Source organism: Anastrepha obliqua, chromosome 1 (genome assembly GCF_027943255.1).
Source record: "Anastrepha obliqua isolate idAnaObli1 chromosome 1, idAnaObli1_1.0, whole genome shotgun sequence".
In the NCBI taxonomy this organism is placed as follows: domain Eukaryota; kingdom Metazoa; phylum Arthropoda; class Insecta; order Diptera; family Tephritidae; genus Anastrepha; species Anastrepha obliqua.
Window position 1 is genome coordinate 55094706 of NC_072892.1, and position 26777 is coordinate 55121482.

The 26777-nt window shown below is 37.2% G+C and overlaps 1 protein-coding gene across 1 annotated transcript in view; it reads left to right on the top strand.

The window, feature by feature from the left end:
* The first annotated feature begins 9163 nt into the window (after window positions 1-9163).
* Window positions 9164-26777, top strand: part of LOC129252888 (uncharacterized) — a 32029-nt gene continuing 14415 nt past the window's right edge. The window contains exons 1-6 of the mRNA XM_054891042.1: window positions 9164-9315; window positions 9473-9761; window positions 10646-10796; window positions 18046-18779; window positions 18949-19401; window positions 22177-22644. Of these exons, the coding sequence (XP_054747017.1) occupies window positions 9305-9315; window positions 9473-9761; window positions 10646-10796; window positions 18046-18779; window positions 18949-19401; window positions 22177-22644 (2106 nt within the window). The 5' untranslated portion in view covers window positions 9164-9304. The remainder of the gene's footprint in view (window positions 9316-9472; window positions 9762-10645; window positions 10797-18045; window positions 18780-18948; window positions 19402-22176; window positions 22645-26777) is intronic.

The window sequence follows — 26777 nt, forward strand, 5'->3', positions numbered from 1 at the left end:
AAATCGAGAACGATGGCAAGAAGCTGTGTAATACAGTTTGACAATTTTAAATTTTGTTATCAACTGGACCTCATTCGCGGCCCCGAGACATCTGAATTTAGCACATTATTTGGCGAACAAAAATTTTCCTCAACAGCCTTAATCCGTAAAATCCCTAAATAATATGAACTCAATTTTTACTTGGCCTGCTTTGTTACTTACATATTTCTGCTTATCTCAATGGTGCGCCACTTAAGTGGAACATTTTAAATTTTATTTTAATGCGAGTGCATAAATCGCGTTGAAGGTCAACTGCATCAAAATGTATGCATATCATAACAAAACTGCAATTTTCATTTAAGTAGGTCAATTCTTAATACACTGCGGGTCAAGCGTATGAAGTAAATTAAAATTTTGAATTCCACTCCAACTACGTCAATATATTTTTCATATGCATTTGGATTTTTGCTACTATAGAGAGGTACATATAAGTATATAGAGTGCGAAACCTCTCGATTATCTTGTGTCTTATATCTGCATAGAAATACATTTTTGTAAGCCCAAATTCAAAATAATCACTGATAACGGCCTCTCTAACCACTCCATTATACGATTTTCCTGAGATATACCCTATGATCTGAAAGTACCGGGAATGTTTAAATAAAACAAAACAGAGTTGAATTTCATGCAAATTTATTTTATCTCCATCAAAATATGACCTGTCTGAAGCAACACACATTTGCCAGCTTTCAACTCAGTCCTCAATGCACTCCTGGTAGGCCGACGAAGGGCCTCCTTCGTCGCATTCTCTTTGATCTCCTCTATCGACTGAAATCTCCTTCCACGAAGTGTTAACTTCAACTTAGGAAACAAAAAGAATTCGCACGGGGCCATATCAGATGAATACGGTGCTTGCACTATGCTATTTACTTGGTGTTTGGTCAAATAATTCAGCACAATTTGGGCTCGGTGCGATGGCGCGTTATCATCATGAAAAATTCAAGAATTATTCGCCCACATTTCCGGCCGTTTGTGGCATACAGCATCTCACAAACGCTTCAAAACGGATAAATAATCTCGGTGAAACACCAAAATTAAGAAAAACATTTTTCTAATAGCAGCCGCCCCTCGGCAGGCAATGGTAAACCTCCGAGTGTATTTCTGCCATGAAAAAGCTCCTCATAAAAAATATCTGCCGTTCGGAATAGGTTTGAAACTGTAGGTCCCTCCATTTGTGGGAACAACATCAAGACGCACACCACAAATAGGCCAAACACCCAAAAGGGGTGTACGCACCAATTATATATATTGACTGTCTGGCCCGATGGTAGGTACTACACCTTGACAATCATAGGAAACAGTAAACATCACCTTCCCGGTACTTTTTGATCATAAGGTATGTACATACATTCTGATTATGAATCAAATCTGGCCATAAATACGGCTTTTTGAAATCATCTTTCACGAGCGCCGCATATTTAATGAGTTATGAAGGAACTTAAAGGCAAAGAACGAACAAATGAATAAATTTCTAGTATTGTTATAACAGTTGGCGCTAAAGTAATCCTATCAGAAAATGCTATAAATTTTAAGATTGGCCGCTAATGTCAGTAAATGTGTAGTAAACACATGCGAAATACACGTTAATGAACAATGTTACGCTACACTGCTCCAGAACGCGGAATAATGCTGACTATTTATTTTACCAATAATCGGTCGGTGACTTTGGCACAACGTGAATTTCGTCACAGATTTCCTCGCCGTCCAACACATACTGGTGAAACATTGCGACGTTTAGCCGCTCGCCTCGAAGAGACTGGCACAACACGAGATCCTGCCAGGCGTGGCAGACCCCGGAGTAGCCGTTCTGCAGAGAATATTGCTGCTGTAGCCGAGGATGTCATGGAAGCGCCGTCGACATCGACCAGACGACGTGCCACGCAAATGGGTATCAGTCGACGGTCTTTACAGCGAATTTTTGTACAAGATTTGAAGATGTTTCCGTGCAAAGTCCAGACGGTGCATCAGCTGTTAGCTACTGACCGCCAATCGCGTCTAACATACGCTCAAGCCATCCTTAATCACCACCAAGGAGAAGATGATTTTTTTTTAATAAAAATAATCATAAGTGGTGAAATTTACGCTTCTGGGGTACTGAAAATCCGCGTGTAACCCACGAAGAGCCATTACACCCGCTCAAAGTCACTGTATGGTGTGCTGTTTTCGGTAGAGGAGTCATCGGACCTTTTTTCTTCGAAGACGTCGCGGGCCAAACGGTTACTGTGAATGGTGAGCGCTACAGAGCAATGATCAATGAGTTCTTTTTGCCGCAACTTGATGAATTGGGATTGGAAACCATGTGGCTCCAACAGGACGGTGCAACGGCACACACTGCACGTGCTACAACCGATATGCTGAAGGATGCATTTCCCGAGCGCCTAATCCCCCGTTTTGGCGATTTGCACTGGCCAGCAAGATCGCCTGATTTGACCGCTCCAGACTTCTTTTTGTGGGGCTTTTTGTCGCGGGTTTATGTCAACAAGCCTCAGACTCTTGCAGCTCTTAAAGACAAAGTGATGGAAAATGCCATAAAAAGGGCTCAAATGGCAATCAACCGTGGCGGCAGCCATTTACATGACATCATATTCTCGACTTGATGTAAAAAAAATGAAAAGACCAAATAAAAATAATCCACAAGAAGAATCAAAGTTTTTCATTTTTTTTTTAAATTACAGCCAAAAAAACATCGCAAGGTTACTTTTGCGCCACCTGTATGTATAAATAACATATTGTGTGAACTTTTTGATTTTCCACAATTCGGTTTAGGTAAGAACCAGGCGACTATATGAATAAATTTGCGCGAGTGGAAGGTGCTTCCAATTGAGTTAATCAAAATTTTCAGCTATTCTGCCAAGTCCTTGTCTTCCCGTTACTTCCATAAAATCCCATATAAATATTAGAATTTCCCCTCTTTTCATCACCTAACGGCTTATACATAGCATGGGATCATATGTACTATCAATTTGGAGAGCATTCAGAAGGTGTGCGAAAATCAGTTCATTAACCGACCCCCATCAATTTTTGAAAGAATCAGCTGATTTGCTAGTGTAGTAGGGAATGTGAAAGCGATTTGTTTACAGCACAAAAACTGCGGTTGTGTTGGGGAAAAAGTTGTATTGGGGGTATATACAATAAGTCTAAACAACGGCTGATTGCAGAAGCGTAATAGCCTAGACAAACGGCGGCGTTAATCGGAATTACCGGCGCAATTAATTGTGATTAAAATTGTAGTGTAATAGACGGATTAGAATTAACTATGACTACTATGAGGACGGCACAGGGCTTAGATAAGCGCAATACCGAGGGTTTCTCCAACTCCATAGCCTCTACTAAGCCAAGACCGTTAGTGCATGATGAAGAATCATATCTTGCGCGAGGTGACCCAGCTACTTAACTCAATAAGATCCCTTGCTGTCAGATGAAAAATAGAGTCTCCTACTGAGAGTACTGGTGGGTGTAATCACAGGGCACAACGCCTGTGGTCATCAACTGCCATGGGGGTCATAGACATCCCGATATGCCTATCCTGTATTGAGGATGACGACACTCCAGATTATTTTCTCTGTAGATGTCCGGCGTTTTCCCGAATCAGACTTAGAATATTGGGTTGCGATATACTGAGTATGGATTGAGATTTATTTATCAATGAATCCAAGAGATTTGTGGAAGAGTGACCTCAAACTAATTTATGCGTCCTACCACCCTCTTTTTATCTTTCCTTTCTCAATTATTTCTACTGAAATCTATCTGGGTGTAGTACAATGGTCTCCTGACTGAGTGCTTGGTCTTGTCCGACCCCCCACAAATATTATCCAATCTAATCTTATAAACGGTTGTTACGTGGATAAGCGAATAGCTGATTCATTTTTTGAATAGATTTGCCAGTAAAACATGGATCGCAGGCGACAAATACGGGCATTAGCTGTTATAAGGAGACGTGTGAAAAGAGCGGGAACAATTCCACTGTTTGAGCCCTCGATGAGGTGGCAGCCGAAGTTACACTCACAATTTTGTTTCACATGGTCAAACCTTGTAATCATCTTTGGGTACTACTACAAAGTTTCTTCACAGTTTTTTTGTTTGATGAAGCCAGTTGTTTGTTACAGCATTCCTAAATGCAGATAAATTCAGTTTATTCATCGGTACCACCTGAACTAAGATGAAAAGTCAAGCGTAAAAATATGTGCTTTTCACTAACTCAATACAGTGTCGAATGCAATAGCAAAGCAGTGGGTCCAGCTACTCCTTTCTGATAACAGATGATAATTGACATGGCTGATGAGGTACTTGTAAGTCAAGCATCAAAAATATCGGTAAAGGCCAATTCGATTGCCAAGAGTTATATTGCCATATTAATCAGGACATAATTGGAATCCTTTGCTTGTTGGTTTCGGAAAGAGGCTCATTAATTCCTAAAAATATTAAAAGCTTACTTTTCGAAGTTATCCACTTTTTGCTGGAATAGGTATTTATTCATGCTTTTGACACTTTTCAAACAAAGATGTACGGAACCTTCTGCAAAAAAATTTACCATGCGTAAGAAAGAGAATCCACAAGATTCCATAGTATACGAAAAAACTGAAAAGATAAAGAATTTGAGAAATAAGTTTTTAAAAAAAATTTAACTAACAAATGCACAAACATAAATGCAAATTTAAACACTCAAGTAAAGCTCTCCAGCGAAACTATATTCGTAAACTTTCTCTAAGTCTAACCTTGTGGCTTTTTGGCGTTGCGCTAAGTCCAAAAAGTACTGCTCTGCTGCTCCTTCCGAAGTGGTTAATCACCTCGTTTATTTTTCTAGTTATAATTTGGACCCATTGTCGGAACCTCTTAGTGCTAATTCTTGAAAAGCTAATTTCACTATTGATTTTGGCACTCTTTGGATGTAATGGTTTGTAATCGAATTCAGAGCATTAAAGGCTCTTCCCTTGCGGATAATGATAGTTTATCATCTTATTTCTTCAAGAAATGTTCTGCTCTTGCATTCAATACTTTGTTAATTTTTAATAAATCGCTTTACTTTGAAAATAGATGTGCGGTAGATCACTTCCATCACACCCACCCATTCAAGGCTGGCAAAAATTAGTGCTAATTATAGGCCTATTTCCAAACTGTCTACAACATCAAAGTTATCGGAATGTAGAAGGTGTTTTCAAAAGACGCGTCTAGATGTTGTTGTAAAATGAAACATGTAAAAATGTACATTCTTTCAGATTTTACTATTTCCGTTCAAAATACGAATCTTAACACTTACATTGAAATGTCCACCATAAGCACATCCATAGGCCGTCATACGAGAATTAAAGTTTTCATGGACTAGCTCGCACATTGTCGCATTGAGTTCAGCAATCTCAATCCGAGTGTTGCGTTTCAGCTCTGCAATTAATGTTGGCCTATTCACATAGACTTTACTTTAAAAGAAAAAAAACTCTATCTGGTCTACCAGTCCTTTTCTACCCTCGGCAGAACCAGTTTCTTGAAATGTCTCGCCAACCTTTTGAGTTGCCGACTCATTCGGACGAAACAAACCAACCAAGAATTTTGGATACATATATTGTTCTTAGAGATCGACCATTTCCATGGTAAGTTTCAATAATTTTAACGCGTTGTTCTATCGTGTAAAAATTATATAAAAAATGGTACCGCCGAGGAATTATTAACTACTATTATCTAGGCGTTACTTTTGAAAGACCTTTTATTATCAAACAAAAGTCGTATTTCGACGTAAGGCGTTACATATCTAATAACCAGCATAGTTTCATGGCTTGCAAATCAACTGTGACAAATTTTACTGTATTCACAGAATTGTGTATCCCTGCTCCCAATAGCAGGCTATCAGTCCTATACGGACTTTTCTAAGGATTTTGACAAAGTCAACTACTAAATTTTAATCGCTAAGTTCGGTAAAGTCGTCCCTTTTCTTCGTTAGTGTGCAGCTGTCCTTGAAAAGCTTTCTTTTCATTCTTTCGGTGCCTATTCCGGTGTCCTTCAGAGCAGTATTCTGAGTACATTACACTTCATTACCTTTATTAATGATATATCTGAGCGTTTTTAATTTCCGGAATTTCTTTTATATGCAGATGATTAAAAAAATGTTGAAATCATTTTAAAGTCCTTCCGATTCATGTAAACTCCAATCAGTTCTCAATAGCGTATATTTATTATTACTAAACTTGTAATTGTTTTCATTAGCCTAACAATAAAAAATTTAAAAAAAAATTTCTATTTCTGAGTTACTTAAACTATATAGGCTTATCCAATAAGATGTGTTTTCCCCGTAAAAGAACAATGGTTTCGGTGCTTGTGTGACACGTAGCGCCGTCTAGTTGAAAATAAACGTTGTCCAGATCAATGCCATCCAATTACGGCCATAAAAAATCGTTAATCATCTCTCAATAGCGCAATCCATTCACCGTTCGTCTTGTTCCAGGTTCATTTTAGAAAAAGTAAGGTCCAATGACTCCGCCGGACCATAAACCGCACCAAACCACACAAATCACACGTTGAGAATAGAGAGGCTTTTCAACAATAACTCTTGGATTTTTTGAGCCCCATATCCGACAATTTTGCTTGTTGACGAAGCCACCGGGGTAGAAATGGGTCTCATCACTCAAGATGATTTTTCGATGGAATTCCGCATCATTTTCATGCATTTCAACGACCCAATCAGCAAAGACACGACGTAATTGATGAGTGGCCGGCTTGAGTTCTTGTGTTAAGTGGACTTTATAAGCCTTAAGACACAAATCTTTATACAAAATAAGGTGTAATGACGTTTGTGGAATGCCTTATTTCAAAAAACGACGAGGAATGGGCAAACCTGGGTTTTCTTCAACACTTTCTGCTACAACAGCAATATTTTCAGCTGTTCTTGAGCGACGTGCCCGGGTTTTATTCTTCAAATCCATATTTCTGTATTGCGGTCCGACAAGGTGCTTCACGATAACCCAAAAATGTTCAAGCTTTACGAACCGCCTCTGCCAAAATGTTGACCATTTTTATAGTGATTTTTAATAATTTCAATGCGTTGTTTAAGCGTGTATCGTTCCATTATTATTAAAGGCGTAGTTTCTACTTCTCAAAAAATGAGAGCTTCAAAAGTGACAACTACCGAAATAGCGGGCTATTCAAAATAACACCTGTTATTGGAAAACCCTTTACAATTTCTAACTCATATTCTACACCTGCCTTCATCACAAACTAAATTCACACTGTACTCCACACCGTCTTCTAGGTCAGTCTTATTTAGATTCCAGGACATAGAGATATGTATTGAGGAAATTTCAAGAGTGATGAGCTAGCCAGAAAGGGTACTAATCTTTGACTTCTTAAAAACAGAGGCAGTATTGAAATCCTTATGGCAAATTTGCAAATTAGGGAGCCAAAAAATATTCTCCACTAGGCCAATAGGTCATGGAGGCAAGATAATACTTGTGTTGCAACCGCACTTGGCCACAAATAGATAAGAAAAGATCAGGCGAATTGCTGAACATTTCAAGAGAGAACAGCTCGAAGGTCGGGGTTTGTGTTATCGGTCACTGGCTGTTAGGTAGGCGCACTCTTCTAGGCTGGCAGTGTTTGCTCATGAATACGGCAGAAGTTGAAGAGGCTGAGCTACAACAGAGAAACAGTAGAACACTTCACCTACAACTTCTGGCGTATTCATGAGAAATGTTCAGTAATTCTTCTGATCAGAGCAAGGAAAACACTCTTTTTACTTTCTTATAGAATTTTCCGCTGTTGAGATAAAACGCTTCATAAGAGCGTGTAAATGGTTCCAATGATGAATAAACACTGAAGTTCCCATGTTACTCAGTGGTACCACAGCGAATCTCAAATGGATTAAGCGAGTTGGTAAATCTATACTGATTGCCACAAAAAACTAACCTAAGCTAAGTAAGTAAATAAATAAATAAAGTAATATTATAGTTAAATATAAACTAAATAAATTTAAATATATAACCTATCGCACAGGGACTTGTTTGTTGTTGTTCTTGTTGTAGCAGCATAAACATTCCCCATATTTACATACATACGAGGAATCCTGCTGGAGTGACAGTCCTTGGCCGAATATAAATCCGGGTCGTTTCGGCAACGTAAAACCGGCTGTCGTGGAAACGCACTTGGTGACACGTGCTGCTAATTTGTTAAATTTTTTCATTTCAATAAATTCTTTATGATTTAATTCTTTAATTAACTCTCATGCAAAAACCATATAAATCCAAATCGAAATCCAAAAATCGGTTTTTGAGCCTCTTCAAACTGGCATTGCTGAAATTTAATGGAATATGAAATTACATACCTGAATCGTTTCTAAAGATTATGATTAAAAAGTGTGTAGCTTTGATGAAAATTTGTTGAATTGTTTTTTAAATTTGCACAAAAAATGGCACTTGGATTTATATGGTTTTTGTAGGAGATTTAACTATATTTGCATAAAAAATCATTAGAATTAATTCAGAAAAGGTATCAGAAGTTGCCGATAAGGCCTAGTCCTACAATTATTTAACGCATGTATACATTTATCATACGGCCGGCCGCCGTAGCCGAATGGGTTGGTGCGTTACTACCATTCGGAATTCACAGAGAGAACGTCGGTTCGAATCTCGGTGAAAACATCAAAATTAACAAAAAGATTTTTCTAATAGCGGTCGCCCCTCGGCAGGCAATGGCAAACCTCCGAGTGTATTTCTGCCATGAAAAAGCTCCTCATAAAAATATCTGCCGTTCGGAGTCGGCTTGAAACTGTAGGTCCCTCCATTTGTGAAAAAAATCCAGACGCACACCACATATACGAGGAGAAGCTCGGCCAAACACCCAAAAAGGGTGTACGCGCCAATTATATATAATATATATATTTATTTACATTATTATTACATTACATTTATTGCATTAGTTTTTTTGCGCCTTTTTTAGAATAGGGAAAAGGTCGAAAGTCTGTGAATGTCTAAAAAATATTATTTCGCGTAAACTGTGACAAACCATTTGCCATAAACTATGCATACATACATATCTAAATGTATGTATGTAGGTGCGTATGTATGTAAGAATTAGGCGCGTATGTTTGTAAGAATCAGCACCCTCTAATCGAACAGCAAACTTAATATCAAAAGAAATGTTCAGTTGGTCTTGAGCAAGCGACTCAAACAGTCGATTCGTGTGTTGTAGCGAAGTGGTGAAAACTATTCCATCGAATTGTTGTACAGCAACAAGTTAATAGATACAACTAATTACGAAAGTGCAGACAAAAACAAAACCCCTCATGAATTGGGCGTAAGTACTCCAGCAAGCACAGCAGCTGAATAAACGTACAGAAAATGTAAATTCAAATGAAACAACAAAAAAAAACTAATAATCATTAACATAAATACATATTTGTTTAGTTAACTGTAAGAAACGACATAAATTGAATTAAAAAAATATATATTAGAGAAATTTCGCTGGAAGGTCATGAGCAACTGCTCACATTGCCGCTGGGCGAGATCAAAGGCCAATGCTGCCAGACAATTTATGCGCAGGCTTATTACAGTTTCGAGGGCATACCCTATGCTAAGCCACCGCTGGGAGAGTTGCGTTTCAAAGCGCCGCAACCTGTCGAACCTTGGACTGGCGTGAAGGATTGCACACAATGTGCCAGCAAGCCGATACAGAAGAATTCACGCATCGGCAAGGTAGAGGGATCCGAGGATTGTTTATATCTGAATGTATATACAAAGCAGGTAAGTTACACATATATACTTTAGTTGCAAATAAAAGCAGAGCGATATGTAAGTACATATAAGTTTTGGTGCTTTTTCTATTTATTTTTTTTTTTTTACTTTTAAATAGAAAAATATGTAATTTCAAGTTTCAAACTGTGTAGAAATTAAAAAAAAATTCAACAAATTTTAAATCCAAATTTCAAACTTTTAATCAGAATTCTTAGAAAAATGTACAAAAAACTGGGTAAATGAAAAAAAAAATTGTATTTCTATTGTAAATTAAAAAAAAACAAAAATGGATATTGTAATTTAATTTAATTTTGGTTTAATAGGTGCCAGCTCAAAGTGGCTTAAAACTCGCGCTGATTTTGGACAAGTTTTTTTTTTTGACGATGTTATGCCTTTGCTTCCACCTACAGTCCTTTCTGCTTAATGGCAGGAGAATCTGCGACAGTCGATCGGATATGTCAGGTAACATTAGTTTTGCCCACCATCTTCGAGCTTACATTTTGTTATATAAGAATTCAATTGACTAGAAAACTGCATACTCGAAATTTTCCTATGATTCTGATTAAAAAGTTTGAAATTTTCTGAAAATTTAAGGTTTTTTTTTTATTTTGTACAAAGTTTGAAACTTTGAGTTATACGATTTTTGTTGTAGTATAGATTATATTTTTCATAAAAAAATAGTCAATATTTTGCATTATGCCGCATTGCTATTATTGTGTACACAGGTCTATATATGTGTGTGTGGAAAACGGCATAGACATATAGTTATTGTTTGTTAATAAATTAATTTCAAGCTTATCATCGGTTAAGACTACTTTTCTTAACTAATCTTTTCACTGACGCATACAAATTTATTTTTAATGTTGCGTCTATTCTTTTACGTCAATTTGTAGTTGAAATCCGAGCAGCCGTTACCTGTCATAGTTTTTATCTATGGTGGTGCTTTTTACCAAGGCGAGGCCACGAGAAATGTTTATGGTCCGGACTATTTCATGAACGAGCAAGTCGTACTGGTTACACTCAACTACCGGTTGTGTTCCTTGGGTGAGTTATTTCGTATCTCAAAATTAATATTAGCAATGTCCGGACTCGTATGAAGACAAACAGCTACAATTCTGCTCGTTCACACTAACAAAACTCAAGTAGCGAAGTTCGTTGTGCAAAGCAACATTTTTGTTTCCAAAATCTAATTGATACGAATTGATTTTTCGTATGGTGAGATTTCCTGCTTTTAAAGGGATGGTTCGGGATTACAGCTTCTTGTTTCTCTACTTCTTGTGCTGAAGAAAATTGCATAAATTTACTTTGATAAGATAACTTTGTTTTTTCTAACAACTGTGCGTTAATTGAGGTTGAACAGTGCATTTAAGGGTAAAATTCAATAATGAATTTTCTCCTCTTGTTTAAAAGTTAGATCTTAAAGGAAAAATTACAAAATTTTATACGAGTGTAATTAAAAAAAAATTAAAAATGTCAAATTACTTAATCTCTCTTTTAGAAAATCTAAAAGGCACACACTTCCAATAAGTGGTGCAAAATTAATCCCCCTATCTGAAGAACTGCAAATGGCATCGAGCGTAAATTATATTGGACGCATGTGAACCAAGCAGCTGCAGTACATAAATATGCAAGCAATGGAACACTTATCCAATTGGAAAATCTTGCGAATTGGCTATACATGAGTGCATTAGCATAATCGAAAAAGGGTTAGAAAAAATAGAGTACACTCTTGGTGTGTTTGTGGACATTGAAGGAGCTTTCGACAGTGCTACCTTTGACTGCATGTGCTCTTCTATCAGAAAGCATGGAGTAGCAGAAATCATTGTCAGATGGATTCACTCTATGCTATCCAAGAGACTGAAAACCAATGAAGGAGCCAAGGTTGAGGTTAAGAAGGGCTGCCTACAAGGCGGTGTACTCTCTCCCCTACTTTAGTGCTTCGTGGTGGACTCTCTTCTTAACAATCTCCAGGAAATTAGACACGCCGAAGCTTATGCGGATGATGTGTGCGTTCCAATCTCAGGACCGTCACTAGTAGCTATATGCAATAAAATGCAGGTAGCGCTAAACCTAAGATTGATCATTGGTGCGAATTGAATGGCCTTTCGGTGAACACTAAATGTCTTCTGGCAGTGTAGGAGAACCTTTGACAAGATATGGGATCTGATTACACCCATTATTACGTACGCCTCTGTAGTCTGGTGGAAGGTTACTATGGTTAATTCCAGAGTAAAACCCCTAACTAAACTACAAGTGTGTGTTTGGGTCTTACAGGTGCTATGAGTACGACATCTGGCGATGCCCTTAATGCCATCCTTAACTTACAATCTCTAGATCTTCAAATCCGGAAGCAGGCAATGAAGACGGCAAACAAACTCAAGTCAAACGGAGTATGGGGAGACCATGAAATCAAAGACCATTGTCAGATGTGAAACGATTTGTCGGAGCGGTGCACACTGTTCTCGATGCCAGTGGACAAACAAGTGCTTTACGTTAGCTTCGGTTGGAAGTATGACGTTTTGATCCCAGACAGAAATCAATGGTTAAGTTCAGAGAACCTATTAACGGGATTTCAGCACATCTTCCTCACCGAGGGATCCAAAACCAGCGCTGGTGGTGAATCCGAATGGTGCTTAGACGAAGACACTAAGTACTCCTACGCTACAGAACAGATGGCTAAGGTATTCTTAACGGAAGTCTATGCCATATTGTATGTGGCGTACTGGCTACTTGAGAAAAAGTGACGGGGCAGTAGTATGGAAATTTGTAGTAACAGTCAAGCTGCACTGAGAGCCCTTGCTAACCCACGCTGCTCTTCGAAATTAGTCGGTGAATGTAAAACAAAACTGAATAGCGGTGCAAAACACAACAAAGTTTGTCTTATTTAGATGCCTGGACACTGCAGTATTATAGGGAACGAGTTGGCTGATAAACTGGCTAATGAAGGCTCTGTAAGCACACCACTGGGCTCTGGACCCTTCCTAGGGGTCAATCCTGCATCGGTTCTAATATGGATGATGACTTCATCAGGTCTACTCATAGAAGTCGTTGGTCGGAGTTAAGCTACTACAAAGTAGCTAAGTGCTTTGTGAAAGAACCAAAAAGAAATTAGCGCCCTCTCTCATAAAACTTAGGAGAAGAAAGGGCCTGAGAGTACTGGTAGGTGTATGCCTATCTTGTCGTGAGAATGGACACACTACACAGCATTTTCTCTGCAGCTGTCCGGCGTTTTCTAGGATCAGACTTAGGTTGTTGGGGTGCGATGTTCCGAGCATGGGTAAAGTTCATACTCTCCCTCTCCCGGCTCTCTTAAGATTGATCAATGAATCCAAAAGATTCGCGGAAAGGTGACCTCCAACCAATTTCTCCGTCGTACCATCCATACTGCATCTATCCTGTCTCTCTAACCTATTCGGGTGTAGTATAATGGTTTTCCTGACTGAGTACTTGGATTTCTCCAAACCCCCTTCATACACTGTGACCAGATTGATCTGTTGTGCGCCCCTAATTACTTAATTATAATTATTTTGTATACCAAGGAATCGAACCGCCTCCTTAGGAGGGAGCAATTGGAGGTATTCTTCCTCTAGTAAGTACGAGCCCAGGATTCTGTGTCTCATGTGGCCTAATGCCCCACAGTTGGTGATTAAGTGTTCCATAGATACCTCTTCATCACAGCAGAACATGCATAATCTTGTCTACACTAATATTATAAAGAGGAAAACTTTGTTTGTTTGTAATGAATAGGCTCAAAAACTACTGGACCGATTTTAAAAATTCTTTCACCATTCGAAAGCTACATTATCCACAAGTAACATGGATTATATTTTATTTTGGAAATAGGGCTCGAGATATAGGTCAAAACGTGGACCCGGGTAACCTTCGGATGTGTATGTACAATATGGGTATCAAATGAAAGCTGTTGATAAGTGCTTTAATATGGGGTTATTTTCATACCTATTGATGACTAGGGTCTCGAAATATATGCCAAAACGTGGACCCGCCGTGTCTTTGCACCGAATAAAACCAAACTTACGCACATTGTTAAGTAAGTATTGAAAATGGGTTTCGTAAAGTTTGGTTGTAATTCGGAGCACTGGCAACGGGTACAGCGTTCTTTTGAACCAGCCATAATGTCGCTTACTTTGTTAACGCTTGGGGCGGAACTGAACTGTCAAATTGACAGTGTGAGTTACAATGTGTCAATATTTCTTTCTGATTTGGATGCCATAAGGAAAAAACGTAAGCGCGACATGTAAAAATTGTTTGTGAATTTTTTTGGAGTGGATTTTGGAACAGTGAATAATTTCTTACGAAATTTGAGAATTTAATGTGAAATCCGAATGAAATTATGTGTTCGTGGAAAAAAAATTTTTTTTCGTTTTTTTTTTTTTTGAAAAATATAAATGGATAATGGTTAAAAAAGCTCCAATGCTTAATAAAACATATCCCATAAATTGAAACGAAAAATTCATGGATGATCAGGAAAAAAGACGATTGTTTATTCATATGCGTTGATTTGAAATTTAAAAGCAATCTTCTTTTTTCCTGATTTTCAATTTATATTTTATATTTACTCAAAAACAAATAGAAAAACAAAATATATTGTTTATGCCAAAGCGCTTGAATAAAGAATAAAAAAATAAATAATATGAAAATCATATATTTTCTGTTCTAAACCATATCTATTCTATTTTAGTGTGCCCAGCGAAGGGGGCCGGGTTTGCTAGTACTAGATAATCCTATTGTGTTAAAGCGTTTATAATAGGCAAAGTGACCTGTGAGTTCTCCACAGAGTAATCTGAGCCCCTCTTTAGCTAGAGTTAGAGCACATTCTGCTCTGTTGGCATTGAAGTTCAAAACCTTTTTGGAGTGATTAAGGCCGCTTGTGCCGTTCCAGTGTTCCCTGATTTTAGTTTGGATCCATGGTTTAGTTTCCTGTTTTATATTATTTTTGTTAAAGCCGAAAAATAGGGTAAGCCCAATAAATAGCCCTTCTGCCCTTTTTTTGGCATAAAACTCTGTCTTCTCGTTTCCTTTGTGTCCCTAATGTCCTGGTACCCAAACCAGTGAGACCTGATTATGAGTGGACAGTTTGTTGAGACTTGAATGTGAAGCTATTCAAGGCTTTGAAAACCGATTGGCTATCCAAAAGTATTTTAATTTTTACTTTCTCGAACCTCTTTTGGACATAATTTCCACCGTTACCATTATGGCGAAGAGCTCCGCATGGAAAATCGTGGTATCTGTACTTAGTGTTAGAGATTTGTGTGATTTAAGCCCCACTATTTCTGCTCTTACTCCTTGGAGCGTTTTGGAACCATCTGTGCACGATTTTTGTGAGTCAGCATTTATCCATGTAGGGTTAGTATTCCACTCTTCCCTAGATGGGAAGATAACCTTGTATCTCTTTATAAAATTGAATACGGGTTCCGTGTAGTTATTCGCCTGGGTTATGCATACTGCATGTGGAACCCTGTTCACGATATGGAGGTGTCCAGTAAGATCTATTGGTTTCAGTTTTTCTTTTATATGAAAAGAGATTGCTTACATAGTAGCTTCCTCTTGTATTGCTAAATGCAGCGTAGGTATATAAATTTAAAACCGTTTCCATGCCAGCAGTTGGGGTAGTTCTCATGGCACTCCAGCTTTTGTAGTTTACTCAGTTTTGATATAGCAGTAGTTCCATTTGTTTTAACCCACCATAAAAAAGCCCCATATGTGTTCATAGAACTGCTAAACGCATAAGATAGAAATAAATAAGCTTTCACATTAGGCGATACACGTATGTATTATATATATATATATATATAATATAAAATAATATATATATATATTTTTAGTGCTAATTTCTACAAGAAACCGTTATCCAATCAAGTGTTTTCCTGTCTCGATTTATCACAAGAATAATAAAAATGTGCGAGAAGTAGGAACTTTGATCCTACATAAAAAAAATTCAGACGTAATAAAAATGAGCAAGAAGTGAGAACTTTAAACAGTTTGTTTTTTTCATTCTCTATACCAGAATCTACTTACTTTTGTTGCACAGCAAACTTTGCGAGCTCCATGTAAGATTTTAAGTTGGTATTCGGGTCTGATCTTTAATAAATTCTTTCTTCACAAAATCTGTTAATTTTTGCTTTCTGGCTAGGCTACAAAGGTCTGCTAATGCTGGTAATGGCCAATTTTATATGAAACTCTTAACGTTTGTAATTTCTTGGGCGGATACTGCAAGTATAGAAACTATTTCTGCTTTAGTTTTAAAAGACAGTAGATAACCAAGTCTGGATTTTGCTTAGTTTTTGTGTTGTTGTAGTGTTGTTTTTTTTTTTGTTAAAAACATTCTGTGAAACCAATAGAGCGCATTATTCAATAAAACGCAAAATAATTATTTATTTATCAAATTTTATTTTGTCGCCTTCAAAATAAGCTCCATTCCAAGCAATTCACATATGCCAACGATTATTTCAGTCATCAAAGCACCTCTTAAACGCGTTTGAAGAGATCCATCAGCGAATTCTCCTTAATGGGCTCTATCGACTCAAAGCGGCTTCCGTGGAGTGGCAATTTAAGTTTTGGGAAAAGGAAGCAGTCCCTGTGTGTGGCAAAATCCGGTGAATGCGGTGGTTGTTCAATGATATTTGTCGAGTTTTTGGTCAAAAAATTGTTCACAATAAAAGCCTTGTGAGACGGTGCGTTATCATGTTGCAAGATCCATGAGTTTTCTTTCCACAAATTGAGCCGTTTCTTACGCACATTCTCTCTCAAACGTCGCATAACTTTCAAATAATATTGCAATTAACCATTCGGAATGAATTCCAAGTGGGCAAACCATGATAATTCAAGAAAACGAGTAGCATGACTTTCACTTTTGACCGACTTTGATGTGTTTTTTTGGGTTTCGGCTCATGTGGATAGCGCCATTCAGCCGCCTGTTGACTTGTTTGCATGTCAAACTCATATTCCCAAGTCTCATCACCTGTTATGATGCGCTGGATAAACGTTGGATCCGAATTCACTTGCTCAAGCATGTCTTCAGCCAGCTTCTTGCGATGAATTTTTTGAAAGAAATTCAACTCTGTTGGAACAAGTAGAGCAGCCACGCGTCTCATGCCCTATTGATGGTGTAAAATGTTGCGAACTTAATTGATGGCTTTCCAGCCCCATTTTCTTGACTTTGTCAACGTTTTCATCCGTTGAAGATGTTGATGGACGACCAGATTGGAGCAGATCTTCCACGACTTTTCGGCCTTCTGCTAAAGCTTTATATCACTCGTAGACTTGTGTTTTCGATAAAGCACCAGCATAACTTGCCATATGCTTTTTTCAACAATTCGACACATGAAATCCCGTTGAAAACATAAAATTTAAGACAAATTCTTCGTTCGATATTTTTATCCATAGTGAAAATCGCAAAGCACATCTGCGGTTGACTGATACAATTAAATGTCAAAAACAAGCTAATTGACAGATCACGCTCAATCTTTGGACACTATAGAGGACATAAGTAACCCTCGCTTTTTAAATGAACAATTCCCGATATGTTTTTGACAGAATGTAAGTTTCTACAGCTGTTATGACCTCTTCATTTGATGAAAAACGCTTTCCACGCATGAATTCTTTTAGGTCTGGGAACAGATGGAAGTCACTAGGGGCCAAATCTGGTGAATATGGCGGATGCTTCAACAATCCGAACTTTAATTTATGATTTTAGCAATTGTGAAAATGCTCTTGTGATACAGTGAATTGTACTGATTTAAAAATTGTTTTTCTTTTGTAAACTGGGTCTTTTTCACGAATGTTTTTGTGTAGCTGGTCCAAAGAGATTACAATAATAGTCGTTTTTCTACCCTCGACAGAACCAGTTTATGGAAATTTTTTCATCTACCTTTGAATTGTCGACTCATTCGGACGATTATTTCCTTCTTGACTATATCCAGTCTGTGCGATTGAGAAACCTAATAAGGTTGTTTACATCTATACCAGCCAGCTCTTCGATGTTTTCAAAAAGCAGTTAATATTATTGCTTCCCATAGGGCAGGGAAATCATAGAGGAAATGGAAGATAGTTTTATTTTTATCCGGTTGATTGGCAGCATATATTGCAAGGGATACCCCTTTGGCTGCTTGCTCTCGTTTAATGCTTGTGGTTGAAGGTGGGCCACATGGTAAAAAATGGTACCGTATAGGAATTATTTACTACTGGCATCTAAGCGTCACTTTTGAACATTTACTTATAAACATTAAAAAAGTTTTGAATCATGAACAGATACTATATTCCCCCTTTTTAATAGGTTTCCTCAGTCTCGCTGATCCCGCGCTGCAAGTACCCGGCAATGCTGCGCTCAAAGATCAAATTCTCGCGCTGAAATGGGTGAGACAGTATATCGCACATTTCAATGGTGATCCCAACAATGTTACGCTTTTTGGTGAGAGCGCCGGTGCGGCCGCCGTGCACGTGCTAATGCTTAGTGAACAGACGCGCGATCTCTTCCAACGTGTCGTAGTCATGTCTGGTTGTGCGCTAAATTTTTGGGTAAATATGCCGCAAACGGATATGGCCTATAGATTGGCAAAATTTCATGGCTACAATGGTGAGAATATTGACGCAGATGTGTTATGCTTTCTACAACAATTAGAGCCTGACAAACTGGTAAAACATTCACTACTCAACGAAGAGGAACGCCAAAAGTTATATATCTTTCCGTTCGGCCCCATTGTAGAACCATACATTAGTGAGGATTGTGTATTGCCAAAACGGCCGTTTGAGTTGTTAAAAAGTACGTGGAGCAATCGGATACCATTGATTATTGGCGCCAATTCCTTTGAAGGTCTCTATATGTACCAGCGTCTGAAAATGTTTCCACAAATAATGCAGATGCTTTTAAACTATCCTGAACGCATTTTGCCGGAGGATGCAAAATCCGCTTATACGCCCGAACAATGGCAGGAAATGGGTGAGAAGCTGCTGAAGTTATTTTTTAGTCCTAAGCAGCCGAGTGATCGTTCGATGTACAAATTTCTCGATGTAAGTTTAGAGCTTTTTTTTTCAAAAATTAAATACGCCACAGAAATCTATTGCACTCAGAATATTCCCATAGAAATATTTATGCAAAATTTTCGGTGTCATATTTAAAAACTGCTTTTTATAGCTCTCCACACTTGTAATTTTTTTTATTTTTTTGATACACTTTCAGATCTATGGTTACAAGTACTTTTTTCATGACATCCATCGCTGCATCTTGGCGCGCTTGGCTTATGCGAATGCCTTTACATATCTCTATCGTTTCGATTTCGATTCACCCGATTTCAATCTATATCGTGCCAAGTATTGCGGACTCGATCAAGTGCGTGGTGTAGCTCACGCTGATGACTTATCGTATATGTTTTTCTCAAACGATTCATGGAAAGTCAGTTCCGATTCGGCCGAATACAAAACTATCAGACGGCTAATTGGTATTATTGCGGCTTTTGCCAAGAACTCTGATCCTAATTGTAGCGAAATTAAACCCATTGTCTGGATGCCGCTAGAAGACGCCAACCCGAATTTGGCACTGAATATTAGCTACGATTTAAGTATAATGGAGTTGCCGGAGAGTGCGAAACTCAATGCTTTGGATGAATTATTTCCATTGAAAGAGCAACTGTATTAATGGGAAAATTTTAGAAACATATAAATGTATATATAAACTTGTGCTCACGTAATTAAATAGGTCACTTAATTTTTTTTTTTTTTTTTGGAAAATTCATAAGATTTTTTATGATAAATTTTTTCCGTTAGATTTTATAAAAATATAGTTCAATGTATAAACAAAACTTGTCAAATCAAAATTCGAAATTTTATAGAAAATTTACAAAAATTTGTCAAATTTCAAAAATTTACCTTCAAAATTTTCAACTTTTCATTTGGCATCTTTAGAAAATTTCAGAGTATACAGTTTTATGGCCCATTCAATTCTTGTATAATGAAGTGCGGGTTTAAGGGGGAACACCACTGTGTGAAAATTAAGTGATTTTCATGAATTTTTTTTATAAGTAGGAATGATTATTTGAGGATCGGACAAATTATAATTTAGTTAACATATATTCAACTATACTGACACAAATGTTTATTAAAAAATATTAAAAATTACAATTGTTATTATTAATAAAATCACGTCATAAGAAACTGATACTCTGGTGGCCACGATATAGCGGTGAAAAATCATCTGAAAGCAAAAAACCAAAAAAATACGTGGCGGCTTTTTTTATATTTTGCGAAAATGATGCAGGTTTGAAAAATGAGTTTGTGTTTCTACCCTTTTTTTTATTTTCCAAAGGCTTGAAAAAATATTAATTTTTGAAATTCTTAAAAACGGCTATGTGCGACTGTAGCCAATACATGCACAAAAATTTAAAAAAAAAATTATATCGATTTATAAGTCTTTGAGAAATCGAGGCCACCGTGTTCAGAAAAGTCGTTTTGAGAAAAACGCGTTTAAAGTTTTCATTGCGCCTTTGTAACTCACCACCTGCACTTATTATATTGGGTATAACTTCGTCAATTTTCAAGATTTTAAACAACAATGTTTTTTACATATTTTTGAATATATCTACTTTAAGAAAATGCAAAAAAATCCAATTGTTTTAAAAATCACAGTGGCGTTCCCCCTTAATCGCGTAGATTTTTGAAAAAATATTTTGCATACAGTGTTGACAATTTTGTTTCATGTAAAGTGAATATTAGTAAATAAGAAGATAATTGTATATAGGTATGTATATATGTATGTGGATTCTAGCGTCACTTATAACTATGAGCAACGGTTTTATCCTACTTGTGGAATTTAGTCAAAATTAGCTTAGAAAAAAAAGTGTCTAACGAATTATACAAACCAGTCATAAATTAAGCCAAAACAATTTAAGTTCTAAATAATTTGTATATGGTTTTCTAATAAGAAGGGCTCGAAATGGAATAAAACAAGCTACTCGTGAGGTATTAATGAAAATTTTTTTTTGTTTTTATATGGAAGGTCCGCGCTGTATGGAATATGGACTCGCTGAAATGTTCGACGAGGCCGCGCCTAGTCACGCTGTTCCATAAGATTCAATGTTCAGTTTTCTTCTATGTAGATATAAAAGAATTTCAGCAAAGTCCTGAATTATGTTGCCTATGAGAACATAGGTTGATAGCGGTTACACCTATGTATGACTTCAGAAAATCTCAGAAGAAAAAGTCTACCAGCGTTAAATTGCAATTTTTCAATAGCAAACTCACATTCGTGAAGTGAAGGTGGATTGGCCATGATCTTCGAAAGAATCCCGCAGATATATGCAAGCAAGCACTCGATTGGCACCCGCAAGGCAGTAGAGAAAATGGACGTCCTTGTCGCACTTGGAAGAGAACTCTCGAAAAAGAAATTAAGGCTTCAGGGAAAACTTTCAATGAAGTCAAAGTCATCGCGAAGGATCATAACCGTTGGAAATGTTTTGTAGAGGACCTATGTCTCATCAGGGAGGACAGGAATTAAGAGAAATTCACGTGTTCCTCGCCAGGGATGGCTTTATCTTCATATCATTTATTTGAAATTTTTATCCTTACCCCTGCTGCTCAATCTTATTACTTGCTATCGGAATTTGGCAACAGTGTCTAGATAATAAACAACATATTTTACAGACGTGGCTAAAACATGGGAAAGTATATTTAGGAAAAGTTTGAATTCATTTCAATTTAAAGTGTGTACCTATATGAATACGCATCGGTTTTTAAATAAGTAAACATTTTACAATTAATGCAAGATTAACTCAAATTTTGGTATTTTGATCTGGGATGGCCAAAACGGTATTCAACGTTTTCATCATAGCCAATTAAAACTTATAGAAAATTACTGCCAATATTCTTAATTGATGGTTGCAGCAGTTAGTTGTACCACTAATTTAACCCTCTAGTACCCAAGACCGCTTGTAGATGGCCTTAGTTTATTTCACGCTTATTCCCTTTTTAAATACCATTTCGTTACTTTTTAAACTCTTTCTAATTCGGGGAAGTCCCAAAATTATTGCTGGTGCATTTGCAGCAGCGTCTTGTTTTTTAATCAGCCGTCATAGTCATTTGAAGTCGGAAAATAGTGAAGTGCGGTCAAATTAATTATTCTGCAAAAGTGGTGTATTTTAAAAATTAATATAAATAAAAATATTAGGAGTGTATTTAGCTTATAATAAAAATTGTCATAGTGCTGCTGGTTGTGTTCAAAAAACGAAAGTTAAAAATAATAACAAAAAAAAAGTGTTTCCTGTATTTTATAAACCTTTGAAGACAGCTCGTCTAGAGGCGGTCCTGGGATAATTCGGAATAAATAACACTATGCGGTAAGTTTGAAATTTTTATATTTTTAGAGGGGGGCTAAGCTTAAAGTTTTGGTTTTTCAGAAATGGATCAACGACAAAAGTGCAAATTATCATTCCTCAATGATGAAGATATTGTAAAATTTTTGGGCTTACTAGAAATCGACGATGATACAGATGTGGAAGAAGATTTGGAAGATCTTTTAGACGAAGATGTAGACGATGCAGAATTACCTATCGACACTGGAATTGACGAGGTGATTAACAGGGCGGTAAATTTGTCAGATTCAATGCTGGAATCAGAAGTGTGTGTCAATTTAAATGGAAGTCCCGCGTCGTTTACACATGTATTATCCCCATCTACTTCGACTTCCTCAAATATTCCGCAATCACAAAATCGCAAATGCAAAGCTCCTGGTGAGCAGGTTGTCGGTCTACGTGTTGAAACTATCATAACCGATCCAGGTGAGTTTGTTGGGTCAGTTAATGATATCGATCCTAAATCGCCGACCTTTAAGAAAATGTTGTGGCGAAAGAAGAACTTAGTGCTAGATAAATCAGCGAATGTGGTGGTCCGATTGTCCCGTAATATTCCAGATTTTACAAACCATATAACATATTTCGACAACTATTACACGTCACTGCCACTTCTGATTTATCTAAAATCACACGGAATACATTCGCTGGGAACTATTCGTTCAAATCGAATTCCGAATTGCAAACTTCCGACAGATCTTGATCTCAGGAAACAACCCCGTGGATATTCAACTGAATTTTGTGGATCTGCTTTAGGAGTTGAAATTTCTTTATCAGTTTGGAAGGACAATAAAATAGTGCGACTCGCATCGAGTTACGCATGCGAAAAGCCCTTCCAGAATGAAACAAATGTTATAAACAAGGTGTCGCGATTGGTCTGCTCAGAAAAAAAAATTTGTTGATGTCGATTGCCCCAATGTAGTCCGTGAATATAATAGTTATATGGGGGGCGTCGACTTCATGGATGGACTAATTGGGCGATATAAGATTCCGGTAAAGAGCAATAAGTACACAAACCGACTTTTTATACACCTGCTTGATATGGCCATGATAAACGCTTATGTTTTGTTCAGAAGAATTAACAAGATTGACACGTATGCTAGGCAGTACCAACTGCCGAACTTCCGGGCAGAGATCGCATACGTACTCTGCAAACGTCCATGACAAACTCCTCAAGTAAAATTTACTAGAAGAAAAGCTTACTTGCCTCCTGACGACGTTCGCTACGACGGAGTTGGACATTTTGCAAAGTTTTTATCACGCACCGGTAAAAAAGGTGCAAATATCCTGGCTGCACCTCCGAAACTCAAATCGTGTGCCGAAAATGTAATCTGAATCTTTGTTTTTCCCAGCAAAAGGACTGCTTTCACAATTTTCACCATAAATAATTTGCACCACTGCCTATTTTTGCCCAAAAGCATGCCTTTCTTTTGTAGATATTTTTCTAATAATAAGACTGACTGTTTGTTTTGTATTGATCTCTGTTAAACACTTTCTGTTTTGTTCAATAAAAGTACGTAATACACTGAATTTGCAAGTTTTTCATTTAAATTTTTTTTTGGCGTTCTTTCCCAAAGCCACCTGCAGTCGGGGTACGGTTTTATCCCTACATAATCGGATCAAGGAACAAAATTTCACTTTCTTGATAAAGAACCTATAGTTTTATCATAATCCCCACCCAAAGCAATTTTTTTCATTCAAAAATAAAATTTGGGCACTAGAGGGTTAAATCCAAAAACAAACTTAAGGAGACCCGGTGGTCTGTAGCACGAAAATTTCACCTATTTTTTCGATTTTTTTTTTCCACTAAAAATTAAAAACCGATATTTAAACTTTTCGTGTTTAATTCTAATTCCCTTCTAATGACCATATACAAGTCTCTCCTGACATACTACTTCTAATTAATAAAAAAAGAAGATTACGAAAAATCTGGCAGGAAAACAGATACCCCGCTAATAAAAGAGCACTGAATAAAGCTACGAAAGAACTCAAAACAAAACTATCTGATCTCAGAAATCAATCGTTTAATTCTTTCATCAAAACACTTGAACCTACAAAAAACGATGAACACAAAATCTGGAGGGCTACTAAATATATAAAGTGGCCGATCAAGCGTAATGTCAGCATCAGGGGTTCTAATGGGGTATGGTGCAGAAGCGATGAAAGTAAAACAGAGGCTTTTGCCAAACATCTCTATCAAATTTTTCAGCCAAATCTTCCAATTGCCGCCAATGACGATGCGGAGTTCACAAATTTTCTTGAATCCCCATGTCAAATGGATTTTCCGATCAGCCGGATATCAAATAGTGAAGTATCTGAAGAAATACTTAGACTAAATAACTGCAAGGTTCCTGGATATGACTGCATTGATAGTAAAGTAGTTAAAGCTCTACCTGAGAAAGCTATTGAATTCCTTACAATAATCTACAATGCCATTCTCAATGTAAATCACTACCCAACACAATGGAAATGTGCTGTTGTTGTTATGGTGCCAAAACCAAATAAACCCGAAAACTTTCTTAAGTCTTACCGCCCCATTAGTTTGCTTGTAACGTTCTCGAAAATATTCGAACGAATATTTTTGAAGAGAATGTTACCAGGAGTTGGGGACCACAACATCATTCCCGAACATCAGTTTGGGTTCAGGGCAAGACATGGCACACCAGAACAATGCCACAGGGTTGTAAATATAATTAGGGATGCACTAGAAAGAAAGCAATACTGTTCTGCAGCTTTTTTAGATGTTCAACAGGCATTCGACAGAGTATGGCATGTGGGACTTCTATACAAAATTAAAAAACTCCTGCCAGCACATTTCTATTTGATCCTTAAATCCTATCTGAGTGATAGGCACTTTTATGTTAGACACCGAGATGCGTCTTCAGAAATATACAATATTAGCGCTGGTGTGCCCCAGGGTAGTGTGTTGGGCCCCGTCCTATTCACAATATTTACTTCCGACATGCCAATAACAGAAGAAGTGGAAGTGGCTACTTACGCTGACGATACAGCCTTCATAGCTTCTAGCGATTCACCTGCAACAGCATCCTCTTTGCTGCAAATCCAATTAAATATTTTAGAAATTTGGCTTGATAAATGGAGGATCAAAGTTAACTCCGACAAGTCTACCCATGTCACCTTTACGTTAAGAAAAGATAACTGCCCTAGAATATTTTTAAATAATGCTGTAATATCAACGAATACCAAGGTGACATATTTAGGAATGCATTTAGATCGACGCCTTACTTGGAAATCCCATATTAAGGCCAAACAAGAGCAGCTTAGAAATAAAACCAAGCGAATGCACTGACTGCTTGGTCGCAAATCTCAGCTTAGTTTAGAAAACAAAATAAGACTATATAAAGTTATTTTAAAGCCTGTGTGGACCTATGGTATACAGCTTTGGGGAACTGCTAGCAAATCGAATATAGAAATCCTGCAACGCTACCAATCAAAAACTTTGCGTGCTCTTGTTAACGCCCCTTGGTTTGTCACAAATGAAGCAATACACAAGGACTTAGATATCCCATTTGTAAAGAGTGAAATTCCAAACTTTTCTAACAGATATCTTGCACGGCTGTCAAACCATGTAAATACGAATGCTATATGCTTATTAGACTCAAGTAATGAAACAATACGACTGAAGCGTAATCATATCTTAGACTTGCCATTTCTCTAATTTTGCTGAATTAAATTGTTTATTCAACAGTAAATAAAAAACAAAATACATAAGTTCCTATATGAAGATAAGCAACTCATTAGTACAAATGAAATTTAATACATTTAAGATCAAATCTTAGAACAAATATCGTAATTTTATATGTAGTTTTGCATTTGTGCAAATACTACCGCTGCTATTAGATTATAAGACCTAATTTGCTGAATATCATTATATTAAGATAGATTGCAAATAAAATATTTACACAAAAAAAAAACAAAATTCTACATCTATTGAGCATGCATTCGACCGCCGTAGCCGAATGGGTTGGTGCGTGATTACCATTCGGAATTCACAGAGAGACCGCAGGTTCGAATCTCGGTGAAAGCAAAATTAATAAAAACATTTTTCTAATAGCGGTCGCCCCTCCGCAGGCAATGGCAAACCTCCGAGTGTATTTCTGCCATGAAAAAGCTCCTCATAAAAATATCTGCCGTTCGGAGTCGGCTTGAAACTGTAGATCCCTCCATTTGTGGAACAACATCAACACGCACACCACAAATAGGAGGAGGAGCTCGGCCAAGCACCTAACAGAAGTGTACGCGCCAATTATTTATTTTTTATTTATTGAGCATGCAAAAAAAATTTTTTTTTTTAACTGTATTTATTATTATAAAAACACCGCTGAAGATGACCCTCGCGCAAAATTTGATCCAGACGGCGTAGGTGATTTTGAGACTTTTACTCATCTGAAACACAAAATTCAAGAAGATTATTAACCAGAAAGTGTACAGTTATGGTCGAAGAACAAATCGAAAAAATTAAAAATTGACAAAATGGCGCGCTTTTAAAAAAAGTTCGTAAAATTGAGTCTTTTTCACTAGTTTTCTAGTGTACAAAATAGGAAATTATTTAAATAAAATTAGGATTCTAGTTCCGACGATAGGCATATATGTTGTGAACAACATATTCAAATTTGAAGTAATTCGGTTAGATTTTTGTTTTCACCCC